This window comes from Pseudopipra pipra, chromosome 5, assembly GCF_036250125.1.
Source record: "Pseudopipra pipra isolate bDixPip1 chromosome 5, bDixPip1.hap1, whole genome shotgun sequence".
Taxonomy (NCBI): Eukaryota; Metazoa; Chordata; class Aves; order Passeriformes; family Pipridae; genus Pseudopipra; species Pseudopipra pipra.
In genome coordinates this window covers 51,484,394-51,507,606 of record NC_087553.1, presented here as the reverse complement: position 1 = coordinate 51,507,606, position 23,213 = coordinate 51,484,394, and the positions used below count along the sequence as shown (strand labels likewise).

Genomic DNA, 23,213 nt, shown 5'->3' with positions numbered 1-23,213 from the left:
CTCCTTACTCAGATTCCTTGCTAAAGTGGCCATCTTTCAGAGCTACACTTGGGTTTGGAAGGCATCACTGTAGAATCACTTACTGCCTTTGCAGTGATTCCTTTTGAGTCCGGAAGCTTGTAGCATTTTTGCATGAGGAACTCAAAAAGGATGGGAACCTGAGGAATGCTGAGACAAATGAGGTGAAAGCTCTTCTGGCTGGAAAAGAAGAGCCTGGTTGCACTTTGTTTCTAGTCCCGAGCCAGCAGATGATGAATATAGTCTCCCTGGCCACCCCCTTTTGGGGTTTCCACAGAATTCACTGCCTTTACATCACGCTGAGTTCCTGTTTTCTTCTTTCTGTCTGCAGGTTGCTGAACTTTCCCAGCAGCTGGACGGGGAAAGTAAAAAGTGCACGCAGTTGGAAGCCAAAAATCAGACTTTGCAACAAGAGCTGTCTACCCTGCGTGGGAAGTGCGAAAACCTGGAGATGGACAAATGCCAGCTGCAAGAAGAGCTGGCAAAAGTCCAGCACCATTTGGAGACTAACATGGTGAATCGCACCCAACTAGAACAATGTAAAAGAGAGGCGGAAGAACGAGCTGACCACGAAATAAGACAAAAACTCCGAGAAGTCAATGAGTTTTTGCAAGTAAGTGAATTTCTCACCAGTGTCCACAGGCGCTACGTAAACTTCTGCTGTGGCCATCGGTTTTGGTATTTTTCTTTTGCTCCTGTATTCTGTGTGTTAGCTTCTGCCTTTCCTGAAGGCAGTGGGAGAAGGCAATATGGTTGGGCAGGAGGGCTGTCACAGGTGTGTGATGTGCCGGCAGGTCCCTGAATCAAAAGCCTGCCCAAGGCAGATTCCCACTTTGCAGTGCTTGGGGGGTATCTCTGTCCGCTGGCCTGGTTCTCGCTGCTCATCCTTCAATGGGTTTTGCAACTGCCAGCTGTCATGGCCAGACCTACAGGTGCTGCTTTGTCCTTGTAGGGGGGGAAAGTGCTCAGAAAAGGAGTCACTGAAGTTGTGGAGGTGGGAGATCCTCCTGTTGTCTTTGAGGAATCCTTTTCCATATGCCCTGTCCTACAGAGAGAGTGTCCTTTCATTAGTAGCTTTGTATAATAGTAGCTCCAGGGTTCTGCTTTCATTGCTGCTGGTAGTGAGGAGGCACAGCTGCCTCTCTTCGTAAAGCCTTGAAATTGGGTACAGGCAATTTTCTGCTGGAGAGAGTTCTCTTTTTCTTGTGGTGATTGAAGGTGCACTGTCTCCTTCAGGCACAGGCAGCCTCCCAGGATAGATTAGAACAAATCAGAGCCAGTCATTTAGACTCACTGAAGAAACAGTTAGAAGACAGAATTAGAGATCTTGAAGGCGCACTGCAAAGCATAAAAAGCGACCAACCAGAAAGACCTTTTCAGAAAGAATCCACCCAGGCAGAAGTGGAAATGTACAAAGAGCTCTATCTGGTGGAAGCAAAAACCAGAAAAAGCCTAGCCAAGAAACTGGAAAGGTAAGTCCATGCTTTTCTGGACTGCTAATAACATACTCCTTTTTCCTCGTGCATTTTCCTTCTAAAATCCCTTTTTTACGTCTCGCCAGCATGATGTGTGAAAGCAGAACATGGCATATTTGTGGGGAAAGTCCCTTAAGACCCTTCCCTTCATCAGACCTGTCTTCCTTTCTCTTTAAGAGTTCCAGCAGTAACACCACAGTAGCGCCATTATGGCATTATTGGTGTCTTTTTCAAGTTGATGTTGTTCTAGCAGGCAGTCTTTTTGCCAGTCTCTAATCTCCTCATCCCGTGTGTGACAGAAAAGATGAATCTTGTGCCCTTTACTGTTTGAATAAGGAGAGGCCTCTCAGAGAACAGAGTTGGATTCTGTGCATCAAAAATAAGAACGCTCTTTCTTGGCTTCTGTTTTGGCAGCGGGTCTGAGGTTTGAGCTTTCCTTGAGAAGGCCAGGGTAGGCCAGCGTTCTTATGGAGGTGACACTTGCTGCTCCTTGCACTTAGTGTGATTTCTTAGAAACAGGCCCTCTGAACAAGCTCAGATCAAAGGATGTGCTTGTTTTGCACACTCTTAATGCCCCTGGCTTTTAGAAGTCGAGTAGTAGTCAAGGACGTGGAGGGTAACTTTGCAAAAGCCTTACTGTGTGCTTCTGAATGTTTCAGAGCTGATGAGAGACTTGCAGAGGCCGACATCGAGCTCTTTTGGGAGCGCCATAGAAGCAAATCTGCAGTCACAAGAAGCGCTGTCAGCATACATCTGGCTGCAAGTCCACTTCTGGATCCAGCTGGCCTGGGATATCTTGGCAACAGTTTGGGACTGAACAGAAGTCTGGGTTTCAGAACACCACCCAGACATCTGTGGTAAAGCCAAAGATTTTAGGACATCAGGTTTGTACAAATTTTCCAGAGCGGTCAAAGGCCAAAAAATATTGAAATCGAAGCAATGAGCTGTGTAACTACCTTCTTTTACAAGACAAACTGTGGTAAAGAGCACTGTGGGGCACAAACCCCGCACCTAAGTTCTACACTAAATTTACATGTATGGTATGTGTGACCTATTTCAAGTGGCTAATGTCACCATGAGTGCCAAATGCCAGCAGACATCTGTGAGACCCCGTTTTCTTCATCATTGATCTTTGTTCTAGCAGTTTCTTCACTGGACCTTGCTTTAATATGTTACTAAGGGTAGGAGGCATTTGTTCCTGTAGTTCCTGCTACGTCTTACTACATGAAACAGCAGAACTACCTACTCCTTGGGAGGTCTTCACGGCCTTCTAATTGTGCAGCAACGCTGCAACCTCTGCAATAGCACTGGTCCAAGTATGCCTGTAATCAGCAGTCAGTGTGATAGCGCATCCCTTCCAGAATGCAGAGCATTGTACCAGGAGACGTGGAAACCACACACCAGTAGCTGTAATCAGTGGGACAGCCACGTAGCATGGGACTGAGGCATGGCCAAGCTTCTCTGTTGAGTTAGTGTGTTTAGTTGTTGGATGAATGTGAGAAGCATTTGTTCACTTTGAAGTCCATCTCAGTTCACTGGTCCCCTCACCTCCATTGGAAAGAACCCATTTCAACAAGGTGTCTACATACAGCACCTGGTTGAAGAGAAAAACACCAAAAGGGACCAAGCAGCGTAGGTAATGCGTAGCAGCGGCAGTTACAGACAGGAACTTTTCTGTACCGCTGTGAACACGTTTTTGAGGGCAGAGGTGTGGACAGGCATTACGGAAAGAACTCGTGAGGTAATTAGTGCTGTACCATCTGCAGGGACTGTTCTGCAGGCAAGCACTAGAAGGGAAGCACACTTCAGGGACCCAATGCAAAAGGGAGAAAAGGAGAAGACCAGGAGGGGCAGGGAGCACGGAACAAGTGAGGGAAAGAAAGGACAGAGAGATGGCAGCAAGATGTTAAAAGAAGGAAAAGGCAGAGGAGGAAACCATTCCTGTTCAAGGAAAAAAGCTGCCCTACTTGAAAAGAAAAGAGTTGACAGCTGTGTCATTTTTGAAAAAGAACAGGGAAAACAGACAGTGAAGGGAAGGACAGTGGGAGTACCCAGTGCTTCCTAAAACTGAATTGTGCAGCAACAGTCTTCCATTGTGATTTTCCAGAAGAAAACTCTGGGCATCTCAAAGTTTTGTCAGTATCAAGACAGAAACCTTTACTGCTTTCCTAGCTTCCCTCAAGGATGTTACAGAAATTAAATATTTCTACAGGTTATTTCATGGCTCACTGTTTTATCCAGTTGCTAATTTATGCAGATGTGTAGTTCAAATCGCTATATAGGCTGCTTCAACGCTTTGCAGCAACTGCTTCCCAGATCTACTTGTGGAAAACAGTTGAGTTGATTCCAAGAAAAGAATGCGCGTGATCTGAGAATGGTGGTACTGTTCTCACTCAGCGTCCTGACTGCAACAGCACCCATACATTTTGAGGCCACGTCTGTCTCACAGCCTTGAGCGTACTCTCAAGGAAGCTGATGAACAACTACGTATGACATTTCCCCAGCCTTCAGTGACTGATGTCTGGAGGGGTTTTGTTTCTTAGTTTGGGGGCTTGCTTCGATCCCAACATTTCTCCTTCCTATTGCATTTTTTTTGGTAGGACTTAGTCCCCTGAAGTTCTCTCTGACCTTGACTGCAACCTCTGGAGACTTTTAGTTTGTTGTCAACAGAGGAGCTGAGGATAGTTCACTCTCACTATACACAGTTTGTCTTCTCAGGATTTGCTTCCAACTCTACTACCATATCAAGTTCTAAAGCTTTTTTCCTCGAAGGGGTGTGAGTAAAATGATGGCTTAATCCACTGAAATCTTACCTCTTAACTCTGTAAATACTACGTCTTAACTGTGTATTTTCTGTATAATTCTAGGCACGACAGGAATGCATCCCATCGAGGGATGCAAAAATCGCTAGAGACCTTCAACGAGGTAATGTGTCATTATGTTAGGAGGGTTTTTTAAGAAAAAGGTGACTATTTCTAGCTCTTGACAGCTCTCGAGCCATTTTTATCAAGTTCCTGTGATAAGTAGGTTTTTGGTTTTTTTTTTCTGCTAGCCTTCCAGTTGAGACTTGAATGTGAAAACTTCCTGCTTACCAAAATGTTGCGTACGATGTTATGCTGTTGCCTGGAAAAAACCAAGCGCAAAGAAACCCTTGGCTTAAGCTGAAGTTGCCCTTCACTAGAGTTCATCTCAAGCACAAACAGCAAAACAGCCACAAGATAAGTATAAGCTTCAGCCATCACTTCCCCTCCCATGTACACCGATGGCATTCAGCACTAAACCGCACCATACCCGTTCTTTGCTGTTGGTTCCTGATTTTTGCTATGATTCTGTGATTCATGGCTTGTCTTGGTATCTTAGGTGGTGCAGTCTTTTTTGGAATAAGCAAGAAGATCAGTGACAAAAGATAATCTGTCTTTAGGAAAAGATTATTCAGTATGTTTTCGGCAAATATCAGTTCAGCGCTTGCCGTACGTAGCATAAAACATGCTGTAGAATTTGAGGCCAGGTGTCCAAAGAGGAAATGCACCTGTTCTGTGGGGATTTGTTCCTCCAGAGTTACTGCTTTGCAGTGCCTGGTGCTGTGTAGTAGTAGTGTGCCAATAAATCACTGGTTTGGACATAAAAGGAAAGCAGAGACTTCGGGTTGAAGAGGTCTACAGGGGGCTGTTTAGCACAGGAGTCATTTGTGGATTGCCTGAAGGTGTTCAGTGTGTAGCCCCCAGAATGTCTTCCACTTGCTTTAGAAATGCTGTTGACGGATAAGCAATTGTGGAAAAAATGGGTTTCTTCCTTTGCACCTAGCCCTTCCGTTGTTATGTTCCCTTGGAAATTTTCAAGTCTCTGTCTGGATTGCAGTCTCTTGTGTTGCCTGTCATGTCCTTGCCTTATTTTGCCCTGTCTGCTGTAAAAGTAACACCAGGAATCTTGTCAATTTTCCCCCCAGCCACTGCTAAACTTACAAGTGGATCTGCTGGATCTTCAAAAAATCTTCATGTGGACCACGGACGCGGTCACTGTGGGAATAACAGGTTTGCCACTCTCGGGATGAGGGTGTAAAAAATGGCTCATTTAGGGAGGTGGGTTTGGGCTTATATAAGGTAGGGGTAGAATTTGCTAGAAGAAAGGGAGGGACTAGGGTGGAGCTAAGGATACAGAAATCAAGGGCATTTTTCATACAACAATTTCAGGGTACAAACAGGGGAAAAACTACAGTAAATGTTTAGACACAACTGTAAAACTCGAAACGCATTGGGTCTGAACTTCTTGACAATTTCATACAGGGGTTTCATCCTCTGGAGGGTCACACATTTCTTCTTGTTTTCTCCAGCTTTCATATGCAGCAATGTTCTCTCTCCCGACAGATTGACTGATCTTGATTCTTGAGCATGAAAGAGCTCAAGTCCTCGCAGCCATCATAGTGATTCAGCGAGAAAACAGAAGAAAGAAGTAGAGATCTCAAAAGTCAATTGGACAGGATAAAAAACACCCAACAAGACAGACCTCTTCAAAAAGAATCCACCCAGGCAGAAGTGGAAAAGTACAAAGAGCTCTAGCTGTGGAAGCGAAAACCAGAAAAAGCCTAGCCAAGAAACTGGAAAGGTAAGTCCATACTTTTTTGGAGTGGTAATAACACACTCCTTTTTCCTCGTGCATTTTCCTTCTAAAATCCCTTTTTTACGTCTCGCCAGCACGATGTGTGAAAGCAGAACACGGCATATTTGTGGGGAAAGTCCCTTAAGACCCTTCCCTTCATCAGACCTGTCTTCCTTTCTCTTTAAGAGTTCCAGCAGTAACACCACAGTAGCGCCATTATGGCATTATTGGTGTCTTTTCAAGTTGATGTTGTTCTAGCAGGCAGTCTTTTTGCCAGTCTCTAATCTCCTCATCCCGTGTGTGACAGAAAAGATGAATCTTGTGCCCTTTACTGTTTGAATAAGGAGAGGCCTCTCGGAGAACAGAGTTGGATTCTGTGCATCAAAAATAAGAACGCTCTTTCTTGGCTTCTGTTTTGGCAGCGGGTCTGAGGTTTGAGCTTTCCTTGAGAAGGCCAGAGTAGGCCAGCGTTCTTATGGAGGTGACACTTGCTGCTCCTTGCACTTAGTGTGATTTCTTAGAAACAGGCCCTCTGAACAAGCTCAGATCAAAGGATGTGCTTGTTTTGCACACTCTTAATGCCCCTGGCTTTTAGAAGTCGAGTAGTAGTCAAGGACGTGGAGGGTAACTTTGCAAAAGCCTTACTGCCAAAGATGACTCTCTGTGTGCTTCTGAATGTTTCAGAGCTGATGAGAGACTTGCAGAGGCCGACATCGAGCTCTTTTGGGAGCGCCATAGAAGCAAATCTGCAGTCACAAGCAGCGCTGTCAGCATACATCTGGCTGCAAGTCCACTTCTGGATCCAGCTGGCCTGGGATATCTTGGCAACAGTTTGGGACTGAACAGAAGTCTGGGTCTCAGAACACCACCCAGACATCTGTGGTAAAGCCGAAGACTTTAGGTCATCTGTAGCAGTTTGAAACTCGGATATCAGCACAAAAGGATTATGTAGCAGGCCATGGACCAACAGGGGCTGAAAGAAAGCCCACCACCTGAGGACTGCATGCTTCTTCACAAGACCTACTGCTATTTAACTATGTTGATCGGCCTGGCTCCTGCAGCAAGATATGGAAAGACTTTGTGATGATGATATCAGACTACGTAGAAACCCCTTTGTTCTCTCCCCCCCATGTAATCCTTGTTACAGGAAATATTAAACAATTGTGTGACTGTAGCAGGAAATTGTGTAATCCTCTAGTTAGCATAATCCATCCCCAGCTTAGCATAATCCATCCTCCTCATAAACATGTCCTGCCCCCAAGACCCTTAAATTGTGAGTTGCGAGTTCAATAAAGATTCCAGTTTTCACCCCCAAACTTGGGATCAATTAGTTATTGACCTCCTACAAATGGCGCCGTGTTTGAGGCCGAGAGCCCCAGCTTCTAATATTTAGAAGCTTGCAGTCCAGAGCTGACACGGCATTGGCAGAAGAAGCAGCTCCTTCTCTCCTGGTGGAGGTGCGTGGCTGAACTTAAAAAAGGGAACGTACATAGAATTCGTCACACTGCAGCAGGACTGCAGGTGAGCAGCTTCAAACTAGGGCGGGCAGTTACAAGGGGTTGGGGGGTGAGGTGTCTGCTCTTCAAGAGGGACAAGACAAAGGAGTTGGGGAATTGTCCTGGTGTGGTATATTAATATAATATAAAAGACACGACCCGGCAGCTAGTTGGCAAGCAGTCAAATCTGTTTATTTAAAAGAAAAATGCCTCCTTATAAACCCTCTGGAGGACATGTGACCACCTGACCAATGACAGCACAACACACACCGCTCATGTGGCCCAGTATGCTGTCCAGGGACTTCAGTTCCCAGAATGCTTCCCTCCCTATTCTCGGGACATGTCCCTACATCCTGGATTTCTGGCATGGCAGGCTTGGAGCACTCAGTGGGCATTTCTTGAGAGCTGTGGTGGCCCCCACCTGCTCGGGCTGGGATCCCACTTCATCCTGAGCCTCATTTCATGGAAGTGCGTCCAGAGGCAGCCCGGCCACAGGCTGAAGCAAAAACCCAGAGCGGGTGATGCGGGAGCTGCTCCAGCGCCTACCGCAGCCTGCCCCGGGGTGCCCTGAGGCGGGGCAGTGCCCACTCCCGCCAGCCACACTCACAAGGCCCCGGCCACCTCCTTCCACAAGGCCCAGCAGGGCCGCCCTCACTCCTGCCCCACCCTGCCATGTCCCGCCCGGCCTCACCCTGCACCGTGGCCTCTGCCACACCCCACGGTGACGTGCTGAGCGCTCCACCTGCCATTGTGACACCACAGGCACCAGTCGAGCACAGCTTTGTTGGTGCCCGGAGCCGGCGCTCAGAGCTGCTGTAGCCTCTCGAGGAGCAGTAGCACATCCCGCTGTGGGAGCATTTCGCGCCTGTATCGCCGTCTTGGTAGCTGCAGGCTACGAACGCTGCACAGGGCGACCTCGTCTGCCTTGTGCTTTATACCCTGTGCCCATCCTTCTTCTCATCCTCGTCCCCTTTGTCACCCTCACCCTTAACCTCGCCCTCGTCCCCTTTGTCACCCTCACCCTTAACCTCGCCCTCGTCCCATTCCTCATCCCTGCTTGGCACCCGGCAGCCCCTCCGCAAGGGGGCTTCTTGCACTTCCTGCTGCTGGTAGCTCCAAGCAGGGCCATGCCGTGGCTTCTCAGCAAGAAGCGACGGCAGTCACCATCCAGCACCACCAGTGGGCAGCCCTGGGCTGCCACCAGCTCCACCAGCGCCTCCGAGCTCAGGGAGGAGGGGCTGGGCAGGCTGCACCGCGCGGCCGCCCGCGGCGACCTGGCCTGGCTGAGGCGCTGGCGCTGGTATGTGAAGGTAGTCGGCATCGACAGGCGAGACCAGGAGATGCGGTGAGTTCTATGGGATGCTGATGGCACACCTTGGCTGCTCCTGAGCCAAGCTGCAGTAGTCTTCGGCAGCCCCCTGTTAAGGACAAGCCTTGAAAAGTGAGATTTGCCCTGTCAGCTGGGAGAGTGAACTCTTGAGCTTTTCACTGCTTGTAGCTGCCGGCTGGGCTCCAGCGCTGTTGGAAACGCGTGTTGCCGACCTGCCGCTTTGCCGGAGTCTCTCTGCAGGGCTGTTCTGCAGCTGCTCAGGCCTCACCTCTTCTCTTCTGCCCTCTGGCTAATCAGCGCGGGATTGCAGCAGCAGCAGCAGCAGAGAGCAGCAAGGGGGAGGAGCAGAGTCCGGGCAGGGTCCCCAGGGTGCTGGGTAGAGGCACGGCTTTGGCTCATCCTCTGTCTGTCTAGGTTAAGAGCGTATGTTTAATTTTTAGGACACCTCTGCATCTCGCTTCGGCAAATGGCCATGCAGATGTCCTTAGATATCTGCTAAGAAAGAACAGCCAGCCGAATCTCGCTGACAACTTGAAGAGAACGGCACTGATGAAGGTGTGTGCAATGCCTTAGGATCTTGTAGGTGGGGATTAGTGATGGTGTGTTAAAGGGGAGGTGTCTGGCAGGATTCCTTGCATCGCTGGGCCATAGAAACATGCATATTGCAATTGGCATGGCATAGGCCTCTGTTAGCTAATCTTTGAAGATGGTCTTCTAGCGTTCAGGAGCTGAGGAAGTTGTGACAGAGGGGCATGTAAAAGTTGGAAGTCTTTCCCTTTTTATGTGTTGTTCCCAGGCAGTACAGCAGGAGCAGGAAGAATGTGTTGCTATTCTGCTGGAACACGGTGCCGACCCGAATCTGGCAGACGCTGGCGGCAACACTGCCCTTCACCTGGCTGTCCTATCTAAAAATACAGCTGTAGCAGGGCTGTTACTCGAGCATAATGCCAATAGTGATGCTCAGAACCAGGTAACCCTGGCACGTGGGTAAAGCTGCTCTTTCAAACAGCTGCAGAGCTTGTCTGTGTCTTTCTAATGGGGATTATTTGTCCTTTTAGATGGGATTTACTCCCTTAAAACTTGCAGCCCTCCTACAGCATGAGGAGATTCTGGAGTGCCTTCTGAAAAAAGCAGCTGACAGGCATGCTCAAGCCCAATGTGAAAGGTAAGGGGTTTGTCAAAACAGCACAGGGGTCTTCTCGGTAGCCTGCAAGCAAGACCGAGACCAGGGGCATGGCAATGAGCTTGGAAAAAGAAGGAGGAGCCACGTGGAAGCAGTTCCCTGTGTGACTGGTAAATGCAGGTCTGCACTTGGCTGCTCTCGTACCTTAGGGGCTCTCGTACTTTGCCCGCTGAGGTCTGCAAGAAAGCGTTGTCTGTGGTGCCCTCTCCCCACACAGACCCAGAGCCATCGGGAAACTTGCCACTAGCTCAGCAGCATGGCTGCTCTGCAGGCGAGGGAGGTTTAAGCCAAGGCATAGTTGGTGCGTTAAGTGCTCTGAAGGGAAGCGTTGGGAGAAAGAGAAGCAACAGTGTCCGAGGGGACACGAGGGGCTCCAACCGCACATAAGGAGAAAACTTCCTGCCATGTAGATGGTCAGGCGGTCGAACGGCTTGCCCCGGGAGTTTGTGCAGCCGCATCTGTGGGGACTTGGAAGAGCAGTGCAAGGAGCCCTGAACAGCATGGCCTGACCTCGTAGTTGAGGCTGCTTTAGGGAGGCCCCTTCTAAGATAAATTCTCCAATGCTTCCATGTACTTGGCTTCGCTTTCACGGAGCTTGTAGGAAAGGGGGGAAGAGCTCTTTTGGGAAAAAGCAGGGGAAAAATGATGCGGGATCAGACATGTTTCACATTAAATCTTGGATGCTTTAGGACTGCTTTTGTGGTTACTGGAACCCATGAGGCTCACCTGGAGGAAGATAATCTGCGCTTGCAGGAAGAGTTGGACAGGGCTGACACGGAGGTATGGAAAGCCTGTCCCTACAGGGATAAACCTGGCGGTGCCTGTTGCTTCCTATACATCATGAAAATGGACAAAAGAGTATTCTGGGACCCAGTATGACAGAGACCTGAGGAAGCGGCAGTTACATCGGGCTTTGATCTGCCTCTGTCCCTCCGGCCCCCTGCCCCACAACCCGCCATGCTGAGGCAGAGCTGCCTCTCCTTAGGGTTTCACCCGTGACCGGCCAGGGGGGCTGGGGTTCCTCTCTCTCTGCTACATTCAAGATTTTCCTGGTTTAAGAAGACTCCCCACACACCCCTGGCGTGATTCTCGACTCCAGGGCAGGTCTGTGGAGCAGTTCACCTGGCTGCCTTTGCTGAAATGGTGGTCATTAGCTTGTCAGTGATGCCATCCTTCCTGGCCCCACCACACTGAAGCAGAGCCACCTCTCCTCAGGCATCCACTGCTTCCTGCTTAGGGGCTGCTGGGCACCTCTCTCTGTGCTACAGTCGGGGTCATTCCCACTTAAGAAAACTCCCCATGCTCCCCCTGTGCAATCCTGGGCTCCAGAGCACATGTGCCAGAGCACTGCACCTCTGACACTTGTGAGATGCCTTCCTTTAGGAAGATGAATTATTTCACTCATCTTTTCCTGGAGTAGCAAGCAAGGGAACACAAGAAGCGTCACAGGTCACAAAAATGGTCCGAGGGGCAGTGTCAGTGCTTAGAACCGTGCTGTAGGAAAGCAGTGGAGGGGTGGGAGAGGCTGCTGTAAAAGAGGACAAAGGAATAGAGCTTGTGTTCATTGGGTAGTAGAAGTGAAGCTTTGAAGGTACTTGAATTGATTCCAGTTCTTTGGGCAGAGGGTATGCACACATACGTGCAGCACCTGAGTTCTTCAGCAGCAGCTGGCTCCTCTATGTAAAAGCTCACCTGACAACTGTGGATTCTTACCGTGATTTTACAGCTGCGGGAGGAGGAAGAAAAGCATCTTCAGTCTGAGCACTGCGTTCGTGACTTGAAGACTGCCTTGGATGATAAAGAAAGAGAAGCAATAACTTCTTCCCCAAAACTGCAGGACCTCCTGTTGCCATCTTCCGAGACTAATACCACTCTAAAACAACTGGAAGAACACGTGCAACAGTAAGAGAGTAACCCAGTGAAGCGAGGTGTCTGTCGCTTTGGGGGATTGGGTGGAAACAACGGGACAGTCAGTTGGATTTTGAAGGACACTTCTGCTGTGGATTCTGTTACTTAGCACAGTTTGTCTGGAACTGGATTTTCTGGTAATAAGACCCGTATTTGTTTTTAAGCCTTGAAATTCAAAAGACCCGAGTGGAAGCCACTGTCCAGCAACAAAGCCATAGGATTGAAGCCCTTCAGAGAGACCTGCAAGCCTCTGCCTCAGTAAGCTGGTCATAAATTTCCCTTTTTGTGACTCTTGAGCCTAGTTGCCTATTTCTGTGGGGAAACTGTAAGATGAAGTTTTCCTGGAGAGCCTAGGGGAGCTCAGTTTCTGCCTTCTCCTCAGTAGAGGCTGCTCAGAAAGCAGCCTGGTCCTTTCCCCAGCTGCTACAAAAGCCCTGAGGGTATTTGCTGTGCTGGACACTAGAGCAATTCTTAGATTATAAATTATGAGTTTCACCATGAGCTCCAAGGGACCCAGAAGTATTGCTCCCAGAAGCGTCTCACAAATTTTTAAGTAGTTGTAAAGTTTCTTCTTTCTGACAGGGAATCTTTCAAGTGTTTTCTATGCTCGTTTCCAGCAGATGATAAATGCAGTTATGATGGCCACCCTCTTTAGAGGTTTTCCCAGAATTCACTGCCTTTAGATCACGCTGAGTTTCCTTTTCTTTTTTTTTTTTCTGTGTACAGGTTGGTGAACTTTCCCAGCAGCTGGACATGGAGCCTAAAACAGGCATGCAGCTAGAGGACCAAAACCAGACTTTGCAAGAAGAGCTGTCCACTCTGCGTGGGAAGTATGAAAAACTGGAGGAGAGCAAATGCCAGCTGCAAGAAGAAGTGACAAAAGTCCATCATTATTTGGAGACTTTCGTGCTGGATGGCAGCCAAACAGCACAATGTAAAAGAGAGGCGGAAGAACGAGCTGACCAGGAAATAAGTCAAAAGCCACAAGACGTCAGTCTCGTTCTGCAAGTAAGTGAATTTCTCACCAGTGTCCACAGGCGCTACGTAAACTTCTGCTGTGGCCATCGGTTTTGGTATTTTTCTTTTGCTCCTGTATTCTGTGTGTTAGCTTCTGCCTTTCCTGAAGGCGGTGGGAGAAGGCAATATGGTTGGGCAGGAGGGCTGTCACGGGTGTGTGATGTGCCGGCAGGTCCCTGAATCAAAAGCCTGCCCAAGGCAGATTCCCACTTTGCAGTGCTTGGGGGGTATCTCTGTCCGCTGGCCTGGTTCTCGCTGCTCATCCTTCAATGGGTTTTGCAACTGCCAGCTGTCATGGCCAGACCTACAGGTGCTGCTTTGTCCTTGTAGGGGGGGAAGGTGCTCAGAAAAGGAGTCACTTAAATTCCAGGGGTGGGGGTGAGGGGGTGGAGGTGGGGGATGCTCTTATTGTCTTTGAGGAATCCTTTTCGATATACCCTGTCCTACAGAGACAGTGTCTCTTCATTAGGAGCTTTGAATAAGAGTGCTGATTTGGGCTTCTTTCCCAATGAAAAGAATTATTTGCCGTGGTAGCTCCTGGGTTCTGCCTTGGTTGCTGCTGGTAGTGAGGAGGCACAGCTGCCTCTCTGAGTAAGGCTGGGCCCTTGAAACTGGATGCATGCAATTTTCTGCTGGAGAGAGTTCTCTTTTTCTTGTGGTGGTTGAAGGTGCACTGTCTCCTTCAGGCACAGGCAGCCTCCCAGGCTCGATTAGAACAAAACGGAGACAGTCATTGCGATTCAGTGAGAATCCAGTTAGAAGACAGAATTAGAGATCTCGAAAGTGAACTGGACAGGGTAAAAAAATCCCAACAAGAGAGTGCTTCTCGTAAAGAAGCAACGCGGGGAGAAATGGAAATGTACAAAGACCTGTACCTGGAGGAATTGAAAACTAGAAGATGCCTAGACAAGAAACTGGAAAGGTAAGTCCATGCTTTTTTGGAGTGGTAATAAGAGACTCCTTTTTCTTCATGCATTTTCCTTCTAAATGCATTGTCTACATCTCACCAGCATTATTGCTTGCCCTACATTGGCCAACGGGGTCTGATGTAGTTGCCAAGACACTCTCCTTGATATTTGAAAAGTCGTGGCAGTCGGGTGAAGTCCCAGGTGACAGGAAAAAGGGAAACCCACTGTACCCATCTTTGAAATGGGTAGGAAGGAGGGTCCTGGTAACTGCCAACCTGTCTGCCTCCCCTCTGTGCCTGGGAAGGTCACAGAAAAGATCCTTCTAGAAGCTATGTCAAGGCACATGGATGACAGGGAGGTGATCTGAAGCACCAGCACAGGACTGATGTCCTGAGGGACGTCGCTGAGACCCCACCTGGAGTGCTGCATCCAGCTCTGGGGTCCTCAGCAAAGCAAGGACCTCCACCTGTTGGAGTGAGTCCAGAGGAGGCCACCAAGGTGGTTAGAAAGATGGAGCACCTCTGCTATGAGGAAAGGCTGGGACAATTGCAATACTTCAGCCTGGAAAAGAGAAGGCTTTGGGGTGACCTAATTGTGGCCTTTCAGTACGTGAAGGGAACCTACCACAAGGATGAAAAGAGTGCATTTAAAAGAGCATGTAGTGAGAGGACAAGGGGGGGGAATGTCTTCAAACGGAAAGACAGTAGGTTTAGGTTTGATACTAGGAAGAAATTGGTTGCTGTGAGGGTGGTGAGGAACTGCAACAGGTTGCCCAGAGAAGCTGTGGATGCCCCATCCCTGGAAGTGTTCAAGGCCAGGTTGGATGGAGCTCTGAACAACCTGGTCTCGTGGAAGGTGTCCCGGCCCCCAGCAGGAGGCTTGGAACGAGATGATCTTTAAGGTCCCTGCCAAGCCAAGCCATTCTATGCTTCTCTGATGTCTGTGCTGCTTATGTGAGACTGTGGGCAAAAGGCTGGTTCTTCCTGTGTTTCATGGGTTTTGCAACTAATTTGCTGTGCAGGTTGGAAAAGCTTCTGAGGGTAGATAGGAGGAAACTCAGGGCTAATGAAGAGAAAGAAACCCAGTCCCAGCTGGAAGAAATGAAGAACAGATATTCTGAAAAGGTCAAGGAAGTGGATAGATTACGAACAGAGGTGAGCTGCGCTTTGGGTGGGGTTTTTTGGTTGTGATGTTACTTCTTTTGAAACGTGGGAGATGCTTTCCGTATATTTCTTGTCATGTTGATGATTTTTTTTTTCCTTGGCTGCATTTTGGATGTGATGGGTTTTTCTTAATGCTTCTTCTGCTGTTACAGTAGTAGATGACTATAACTAATACGGAGGTAGTTATCATTATGGGTAAAGATGCAACTGTAAGGGCAAAGCAGTAGGTGTAAGGGCTCATGGAGGCCAGGCTGTCTTGCAGAGGAAGGGCAAGCCAAGAGTGGCAGCCAGCCTGGCAGGGTGCATGACCTCACCGGCCAGGGAGCCCTCCCACAGGCCCTCAGCAAGAAGAGCAGAACAGGTCTGCTGACAGTAAGCGGGGTCAGCCAAGAGTGCAGATCCCCTGGCTGGGCCTTAGGGATGGGCAGGTCTGCCATCCTTGCAGGACATCACGTCCGTGGGCTGAGAGCAGTGGGGCCCAGCTCAGGCCTGGCTGCAGCTTGAGGGAGGCTGTGACAGCGTCATCTGGGTCTGACAGATGAATTCCTGCCCTGGAAGAGACGGGAGGAACACCGCTGTCACTCGCAGGGCACAATCAGCCCCTGAGCCCTGTCTCAGGCGTGAGCTGAGCAGGAGGCACTTGACGTTTTGCTTTTCTCCACAGTGTTGTTGCTGCCCAGGGCACAACGAGGACAGGTGCCTCCCAGGGGAAAATCTGTAACTTATTGCTCACGGGAGCTCTTTCAGCCCATCCTGTCACAGGGACTCAGAAGGACTGTTCCCAGCAGTGGTTTTGAGGCTGCTCTGCCTGTGCAGTAGTGGCATGTAACCTTTTATTTCCTTCTCCGCTCCTTACTCAGATTCCTTGCTAAAGTGGCCATCTTTCAGAGCTACACTTGGGTTTGGAAGGCATCACTGTAGAATCACTTACTGCCTTTGCAGTGATTCCTTTTGAGTCCGGAAGCTTGTAGCATTTTTGCATGAGGAACTCAAAAAGGATGGGAACCTGAGGAATGCTGAGACAAATGAGGTGAAAGCTCTTCTGGCTGGAAAAGAAGAGCCTAGTTGCACTTTGTTTCTAGTCTCGAGCCAGCAGATTATTATAGTCTCCCTGGCCACCCCCTTTTGGGGTTTCCACAGAATTCACTGCCTTTACATCACACTGAGTTCCTGTTTTCTTCTTTCTGTCTGCAGGTTGCTGAACTTTCCCAGCAGCTGGACGGGGAAAGTAAAAAGTGCACGCAGCTGGAAGCCAAAAATCAGGATTTGCAACAAGAGCTGTCTACCCTGCGTGGGAAGTGCGAAAACCTGGAGATGGACAAATGCCAGCTGCAAGAAGAGCTGGCAAAAGTCCAGCACCATTTGGAGACTAACATGGTGAATCGCACCCAACTAGAACAATGTAAAAGAGAGGCGGAAGAACGAGCTGACCACGAAATCAGACAAAAACTCCGAGAAGTCAATGAGTTTTTGCAAGTAAGTGAATTTCTCACCAGTGTCCACAGGCGCTACGTAAACTTCTGCTGTGGCCATCGGTTTTGGTATTTTTCTTTTGCTCCTGTATTCTGTGTGTTAGCTTCTGCCTTTCCTGAAGGCAGTGGGAGAAGGCAATATGGTTGGGCAGGAGGGCTGTCACAGGTGTGTGATGTGCCGGCAGGTCCCTGAATCAAAAGCCTGCCCAAGGCAGATTCCCACTTTGCAGTGCTTGGGGGGGTATCTCTGTCCGCTGGCCTGGTTCTCGCTGCTCATTCTTGAATGGGTTTTGCAACTGCCAGCTGTCATGGCCAGACCTACAGGTGCTGCTTTGTCCTTGTAGGGGGGGAAGGTGCTCAGAAAAGGAGTCACTGAAGTTGTGGAGGTGGGAGATCCTCCTGTTGTCTTTGAGGAATCCTTTTCCATATGCCCTGTCCTACAGAGAGAGTGTCCTTTCATTAGTAGCTTTGTATAATAGTAGCTCCAGGGTTCTGCTTTCATTGCTGCTGGTAGTGAGGAGGCACAGCTGCCTCTCTTCGTAAAGCCTTGAAATTGGGTACAGGCAATTTTCTGCTGGAGAGAGTTCTCTTTTTCTTGTGGTGATTGAAGGTGCACTGTCTCCTTCAGGCACAGGCAGCCTCCCAGGACAGATTAGAACAAATCAGAGCCAGTCATCATGCTTCACTAAGAAACCAGCTAAAAGACAGAATTAGAGATCTTGAATGTGAACTGGACAGGATAAAAAATACCCAACAAGACAGTACTTTTCAAAAAGAATCCACCCAGGCAGAAGTGGAAAAATACAGAGAGCTGTATCTGGAGGAAGTCAAAACCAGAAAAAGCCTAGCCAAGAAACTGGAAAGGTAAGTCCATGCTTTTCTGGACTGGTAATAACACACTCCTTTTTCCTCGTGCATTTTCCTTCTAAAATCCCTTTTTTACGTCTCGCCAGCACGATGTGTGAAAGCAGAACATGGCATATTTGTGGGGAAAGTCCCTTAAGACCCTTCCCTTCATCAGACCTGTCTTCCTTTCTCTTTAAGAGTTCCAGCAGTAACACCACAGTAGCGCCATTATGGCATTATTGGTGTCTTTTTCAAGTTGATGTTGTTCTAGCAGGCAGTCTTTTTGCCAGTCTCTCATCTCCTCATCCCGTATGTGACAGAAAAGATGAATCTTGTGCCCTTTACTGTTTGAATAAGGAGAGGCCTCTCGGAGAACAGAGTTGGATTCTGTGCATCAAAAATAAGAACGCTCTTTCTTGGCTTCTGTTTTGGCAGCGGGTCTGAGGTTTGAGCTTTCCTTGAGAAGGCCAGGGTAGGCCAGCGTTCTTATGGAGGTGACACTTGCTGCTCCTTGCACTTAGTGTGATTTCTTAGAAACAGGCCCTCTGAACAAGCTCAGATCAAAGGATGTGCTTGTTTTGCACACTCTTAATGCCCCTGGCTTTTAGAAGTCGAGTAGTAGTCAAGGACGTGGAGGGTAACTTTGCAAAAGCCTTACTACCAAAGATGACTCTCTGTGTGCTTCTGAATGTTTCAGAGCTGATGAGAGACTTGCAGAGGCCGACATCGAGCTCTTTTGGGAGCGCCATAGAAGCAAATCTGCAGTCACAAGCAGAGCTGTCAGCATACATCTGGCTGCAAGTCCACTTCTGGATCCAGCTGGCCTGGGATGTCTTGGCAACAGTTTGGGACTGAACAGAAGTCTGGGTCTCAGAACACCACCCAGACATCTGTGGTAAAGCCAAAGATTTTAGGACATCAGGTTTGTACAAATTTTCCAGAGCGGTCAAAGGCCAAAAAATATTGAAATCGAAGCAATGAGCTGTGTAACTACCTTCTTTTACAAGACAAACTGTGGTAAAGAGCACTGTGGGGCACGAACCCCGCACCTAAGTTCTACACTAAATTTACATGTATGGTATGTGTGACCTATTTCAAGTGGCTAATGTCACCATGAGTGCCAAATGCCAGCAGACATCTGTGAGACCCCATTTTCTTCATCATTGATCTTTGTTCTAGCAGTTTCTTCACTGGACCTTGCTTTAATATGTTACTATGGATAGGAGGCATTTGTTCCTGTAGTTCCTGCTACGTCTTACTACATGAAACAGCAGAACTACCTACTCCTTGGGAGGTCTTCACGGCCTTCTAATTGTGCAGCAACGCTGCAACCTCTGCAATAGCACTGGTCCAAGTATGCCTGTAATCAGCAGTCAGTGTGATAGCGCATCCCTTCCAGAATGCAGAGCATTATACCAGGAGACGTGGAAACCACACACCAGTAGCTGTAATCAGTGGGACAGCCACGTAGCATGGGACTGAGGCATGGCCAAGCTTCTCTGTTGAGTTAGTGTGTTTAGTTGTTGGATGAATGTGAGAAGCATTTGTTCACTTTGAAGTCCATCTCAGTTCACTGGTCCCCTCACCTCCATTGGAAAGAACCCATTTCAACAAGGTGTCTACATACAGCACCTGGTTGAAGAGAAAAACACCAAAAGGGACCAAGCAGCGTAGGTAATGCGTAGCAGCGGCAGTTACAGACAGGAACTTTTCTGTACCGCTGTGAACACATTTTTGAGGGCAGAGGCGTGGACAGGCATTACGGAAAGAACTCGTGAGGTAATTAGTGCTGTACCATCTGCAGGGATTATTCTGCAGGCAAGCAGTAGAAAGGAAGCACACTTCAGGGACCCAATGCAAAAGGGAGAAAAGGAGAAGACCAGGAGGGGCAGGGAGCACGGAACAAGTGAGGGAAAGAAAGGACAGAGAGATGGCAGCAAGATGTTAAAAGAAGGAAAAGGCAGAGGAGGAAACCATTCCTGTTCGAGGAAAAAAGCTGCCCTACTTGAAAAGAAAAGAGTTGACAGCTGTGTCTTTTTTGAAAAAGAACAGGGAAAACAGATAGTGAAGGGAAGGACAGTGGGAGTACCCAGTGCTTCCTAAAACTGAATTGTGCAGCAACAGTCTTCCATTGTGATTTTCCAGAAGAAAACTCTGGGCATCTCAAAGTTTTGTCAGTATCAAGACAGAAACCTTTACTGCTTTCCTAGCTTCCCTCAAGGATGTTACAGAAATTAAATATTTCTACAGGTTATTTCATGGCTCATTGTTTTATCCAGTTGCTAATTTATGCAGATGTGTAGTTCAAATCGCTATATAGGCTGCTTCAACGCTTTGCAGCAACTGCTTCCCAGATCTACTTGTGGAAAACAGTTGAGTTGATTCCAAGAAAAAAATGCACGTGATCTGAGAATGGTGGTACTGTTCTCACTCAGCGTCCTGACTGCAACAGCACCCATACATTTTGAGGCCACGTCTGTCTCACAGCCTTGAGCGTACTCTCAAGGAAGCTGATGAACAACTACGTATGACATCTCCCCAGCTTTCAGTGACTGATGTCTGGAGGGGTTTTGTTTCTTAGTTTGGGGGCTTGCTTCGATCCCAACATTTCTCCTTCCTATTGCATTTTTTTTGGTAGGACTTAGTCCCCTGAAGTTCTCTCTGACCTTGACTGCAACCTCTGGAGACTTTTAGTTTGTTGTCAACAGAGGAGCTGAGGATAGTTCACTCTCACTATACACAGTTTGTCTTCTCAGGACTTGCTTCCAACTCTACTACCATATCAAGTTCTAAAGTTTTTTTCCTCGAAGGGGTGTGAGTAAAATGATGGCTTAATCCACTGAAATCTTACCTCTTAACTCTGTAAATACTACGTCTTAACTGTGTATTTTCTGTATAATTCTAGGCACGACAGGAATGCATCCCATCGAGGGATGCAAAAATCGCTAGAGACCTTCAACGAGGTAATGTGTCATTATGTTAGGAGGGTTTTTTAAGAAAAAGGTGACTATTTCTAGGTCTTGACAGCTCTCGAGCCATTTTTATCAAGTTCCTGTGATAAGTAGGTTTTTGGTTTTTTTTTTCTGCTAGCCTTCCAGTTGAGACTTGAATGTGAAAACTTCCTGCTTACCAAAATGTTGCGTACAATGTTATGCTGTTGCCTGGAAAAAACCAAGCGCAAAGAAACCCTTGGCTTAAGCTGAAGTTGCCCTTCACTAGAGTTCATCTCAAGCACAAACAGCAAAACAGCCACAAGATAAGTATAAGCTTCAGCCATCACTTCCCCTCCCATGTACACCGATGGCATTCAGCACTAAACCGCACCATACCCGTTCTTTGCTGTTGGTTCCTGATTTTTGCTATGATTCTGTGATTCATGGCTTGTCTTGGTAGCTTAGGTGGTGCAGTCTTTTTTGGAATAAGCAAGAAGATCAGTGACAAAAGATAATCTGTCTTTAGGAAAAGATTATTCAGTATTTTTTCGGCAAATATCAGTTCAGTGCTTGCCGTACGTAGCATAAAACATGCTGTAGAATTTGAGGCCAGGTGTCCAAAGAGGAAATGCACCTGTTCCATGGGGATTTGTTCCTCCAGAGTTACTGCTTTGCAGTGCCTGGTGCTGTGTAGTAGTAGTGTGCCAATAAATCACTGGTTTGGACATAAAAGGAAAGCAGAGACTTCGGGTTGAAGAGGTCTACAGGGGGCTGTTTAGCACAGGAGTCATTTGTGGATTGCCTGAAGGTGTTCAGTGTGTAGCCCCCAGAATGTCTTCCACTTGCTTTAGAAATGCTGTTGACGGATAAGCAATTGTGGAAAAAATGGGTTTCTTCCTTTGCACCTAGCCCTTCCGTTGTTATGTTCCCTTGGAAATTTTAAAGTCTCTGTCTGGATTGCAGTCCCTTGTGTTGCCTGTCATGTCCTTGCCTTATTTTGCCCTGTCTGCTGTAAAAGTAACACCAGGAATCTTGTCAATTTTCCCCCCAGCCACTGCTAAACTTACAAGTGGATCTGCTGGATCTTCAAAAAATCTTCATGTGGAGCACGGACGCGGTCCCTGTGGGAATAACAGGTTTGCCACTCTCGGGATGAGGGTGTAAAAAATGGCTCATTTAGGGAGGTGGGTTTGGGCTTATATAAGGTAGGGGTAGAATTTGCTAGAAGAAAGGGAGGGACTAGGGTGGAGCTAAGGATACAGAAATCAAGGGCATTTTTCATACAACAATTTCAGGGTACAAACAGGGGAAAAACTACAATAAATGTTTAGACACAACTGTAAAACTCGAAACGCGTTGGGTCTGAACTTCTTGACAATTTCATACAGGGGTTTCATCCTCTGGAGGGTCACACATTTCTTCTTGTTTTCTCCAGCTTTCATATGCAGCAATGTCCTCACTCCCGACAGATTGACTGATCTTGATTCTTGAGCATGAAAGAGCTCAAGTCCTCGGAGCCATCATAGTGATTCAGCGAGAAAACAGTAGAAAGAAGTAGAGATCTCAAAAGTCAAATGGACAGGATAAAAAACACCCAACAAGACAGACCTCTTCAAAAAGAATCCACCCAGGCAGAAGTGGAAATGTACAAAGAGCTCTATCTGGTGGAAGCGAAAACCATAAAAAGTCTAGCCAAGAAACTGGAAAGGTAAGTCCATACTTTTTTGGACTGGTAATAACAGACTCCTTTTTCCTCGTGCATTTTCCTTCTAAAATCCCTTTTTTACGTCTCGCCAGCACGATGTGTGAAAGCAGAACACGGCATATTTGTGGGGAAAGTCCCTTAAGACCCTTCCCTTCATCAGACCTGTCTTCTCCTTTCTCTTTAAGAGTTCCAGCAGTAACACCACAGTAGCGCCATTATGGCATTATTGGTGTCTTTTTCAAGTTGATGTTGTTCTAGCAGGCAGTCTTTTTGCCAGTCGCTAATCTCCTCATCCCGTATGTGACAGAAAAGATGAATCTTGTGCCCTTTACTGTTTGAATAAGGAGAGGCCTCTCGGAGAACAGAGTTGGATTCTGTGCATCAAAAATAAGAACGCTCTTTCTTGGCTTCTGTTTTGGCAGCGGGTCTGAGGTTTGAGCTTTCCTTGAGAAGGCCAGCGTTCTTATGGAGGTGACACTTGCTGCTCCTTGCACTTAGTGTGATTTCTTAGAAACAGGCCCTCTGAACAAGCTCAGATCAAAGAATGTGCTTGTTTTGCACACTTTTAATGCCCCTGGCTTTTAGAAGTTGAGTAGTAGTCAAGGACGTGGAGGGTAACTTTGCAAAAGCCTTACTGCCAAAGATGACTCTCTGTGTGCTTCTGAATGTTTCAGAGCTGTTGAGAGACTTGCAGAGGCTGACATCGAGCTCTTTTGGGAGCGCCATAGAAGCAAATCTGCAGTCACAAGCAGCGCTGTCAGCATACATCTGGCTGCAAGTCCACTTCTGGATCCAGCTGGCCTGGGATATCTTGGCAACAGTTTGGGACTGAACAGAAGTCTGGGTTTCAGAACACCACCCAGACATCTGTGGTAAAGCCGAAGACTTTAGGTCATCTGTAGCAATTTGAAACTCGGATATCAGCACAAAAGGATTATGTAGCAGGCCATGGACCAACAGGGGCTGAAAGAAAGCCCACCACCTGAGGACTGCATGCTTCTTCACAAGACCTACTGATATTTAACTATGTTGATCGGCCTGGCTCCTCCAGCAAGATATGGAAAGACTTTGTGATGATGATATCAGACTACGTAGAAACCCCTTTGTTCTGTCCCCCCCATGTAATCCTTGTTACAGGAAATATTAAACAATTGTGTGACTGT

At 47.8% G+C, this 23,213-nt stretch overlaps 2 protein-coding genes and 3 long non-coding RNA genes across 6 annotated transcripts; all 5 read left to right on the top strand.

The window, feature by feature from the left end:
- Nucleotides 1-1,360: 1,360 nt before the first annotated feature.
- LOC135414837 (uncharacterized) lies at nucleotides 1,361-4,372 on the top strand. Its single transcript, XR_010430854.1, has 3 exons — nucleotides 1,361-1,490; nucleotides 2,153-2,377; nucleotides 4,361-4,372. It is a non-coding gene; the product is annotated as an uncharacterized LOC135414837 (long non-coding RNA).
- A 1,678-nt stretch (nucleotides 4,373-6,050) lies between these two features.
- Nucleotides 6,051-7,263, top strand: LOC135414838 (uncharacterized). Its single transcript, XR_010430855.1, has 2 exons — nucleotides 6,051-6,095; nucleotides 6,774-7,263. It is a non-coding gene; the product is annotated as an uncharacterized LOC135414838 (long non-coding RNA).
- Nucleotides 7,264-8,542: 1,279 nt separating this feature from the next.
- Nucleotides 8,543-12,846, top strand: LOC135414836 (putative ankyrin repeat domain-containing protein 20A5). The gene is made up of 5 exons (XM_064656080.1): nucleotides 8,543-8,930; nucleotides 9,356-9,470; nucleotides 9,712-9,885; nucleotides 9,974-10,080; nucleotides 12,733-12,846. Exons 1-5 carry the CDS (start codon nucleotides 8,713-8,715, stop codon nucleotides 12,785-12,787), a joined length of 669 nt encoding a protein of 222 aa, XP_064512150.1. The 5' UTR covers nucleotides 8,543-8,712; the 3' UTR covers nucleotides 12,788-12,846.
- Nucleotides 12,847-12,906: 60 nt separating this feature from the next.
- Nucleotides 12,907-17,548, top strand: LOC135414835 (ankyrin repeat domain-containing protein 26-like). Its single transcript, XM_064656079.1, has 5 exons — nucleotides 12,907-13,014; nucleotides 13,710-13,945; nucleotides 14,953-15,085; nucleotides 16,289-16,570; nucleotides 17,195-17,548. The coding sequence occupies exons 2-5, from the start codon at nucleotides 13,875-13,877 to the stop codon at nucleotides 17,432-17,434; spliced, it is 726 nt and encodes a 241-aa protein (XP_064512149.1). The 5' UTR covers nucleotides 12,907-13,014; nucleotides 13,710-13,874; the 3' UTR covers nucleotides 17,435-17,548.
- A 2,730-nt stretch (nucleotides 17,549-20,278) lies between these two features.
- On the top strand, nucleotides 20,279-21,816 carry LOC135414834 (uncharacterized). Of its 2 annotated transcripts, none has more exons than XR_010430852.1 (3): nucleotides 20,279-20,375; nucleotides 20,503-21,481; nucleotides 21,781-21,816. It is a non-coding gene; the product is annotated as an uncharacterized LOC135414834 (long non-coding RNA). The 2 variants fall into 2 exon arrangements; XR_010430853.1 differs by having other exon boundaries at nucleotides 20,503-21,529; nucleotides 21,781-21,815.
- Nucleotides 21,817-23,213: the final 1,397 nt, after the last annotated feature.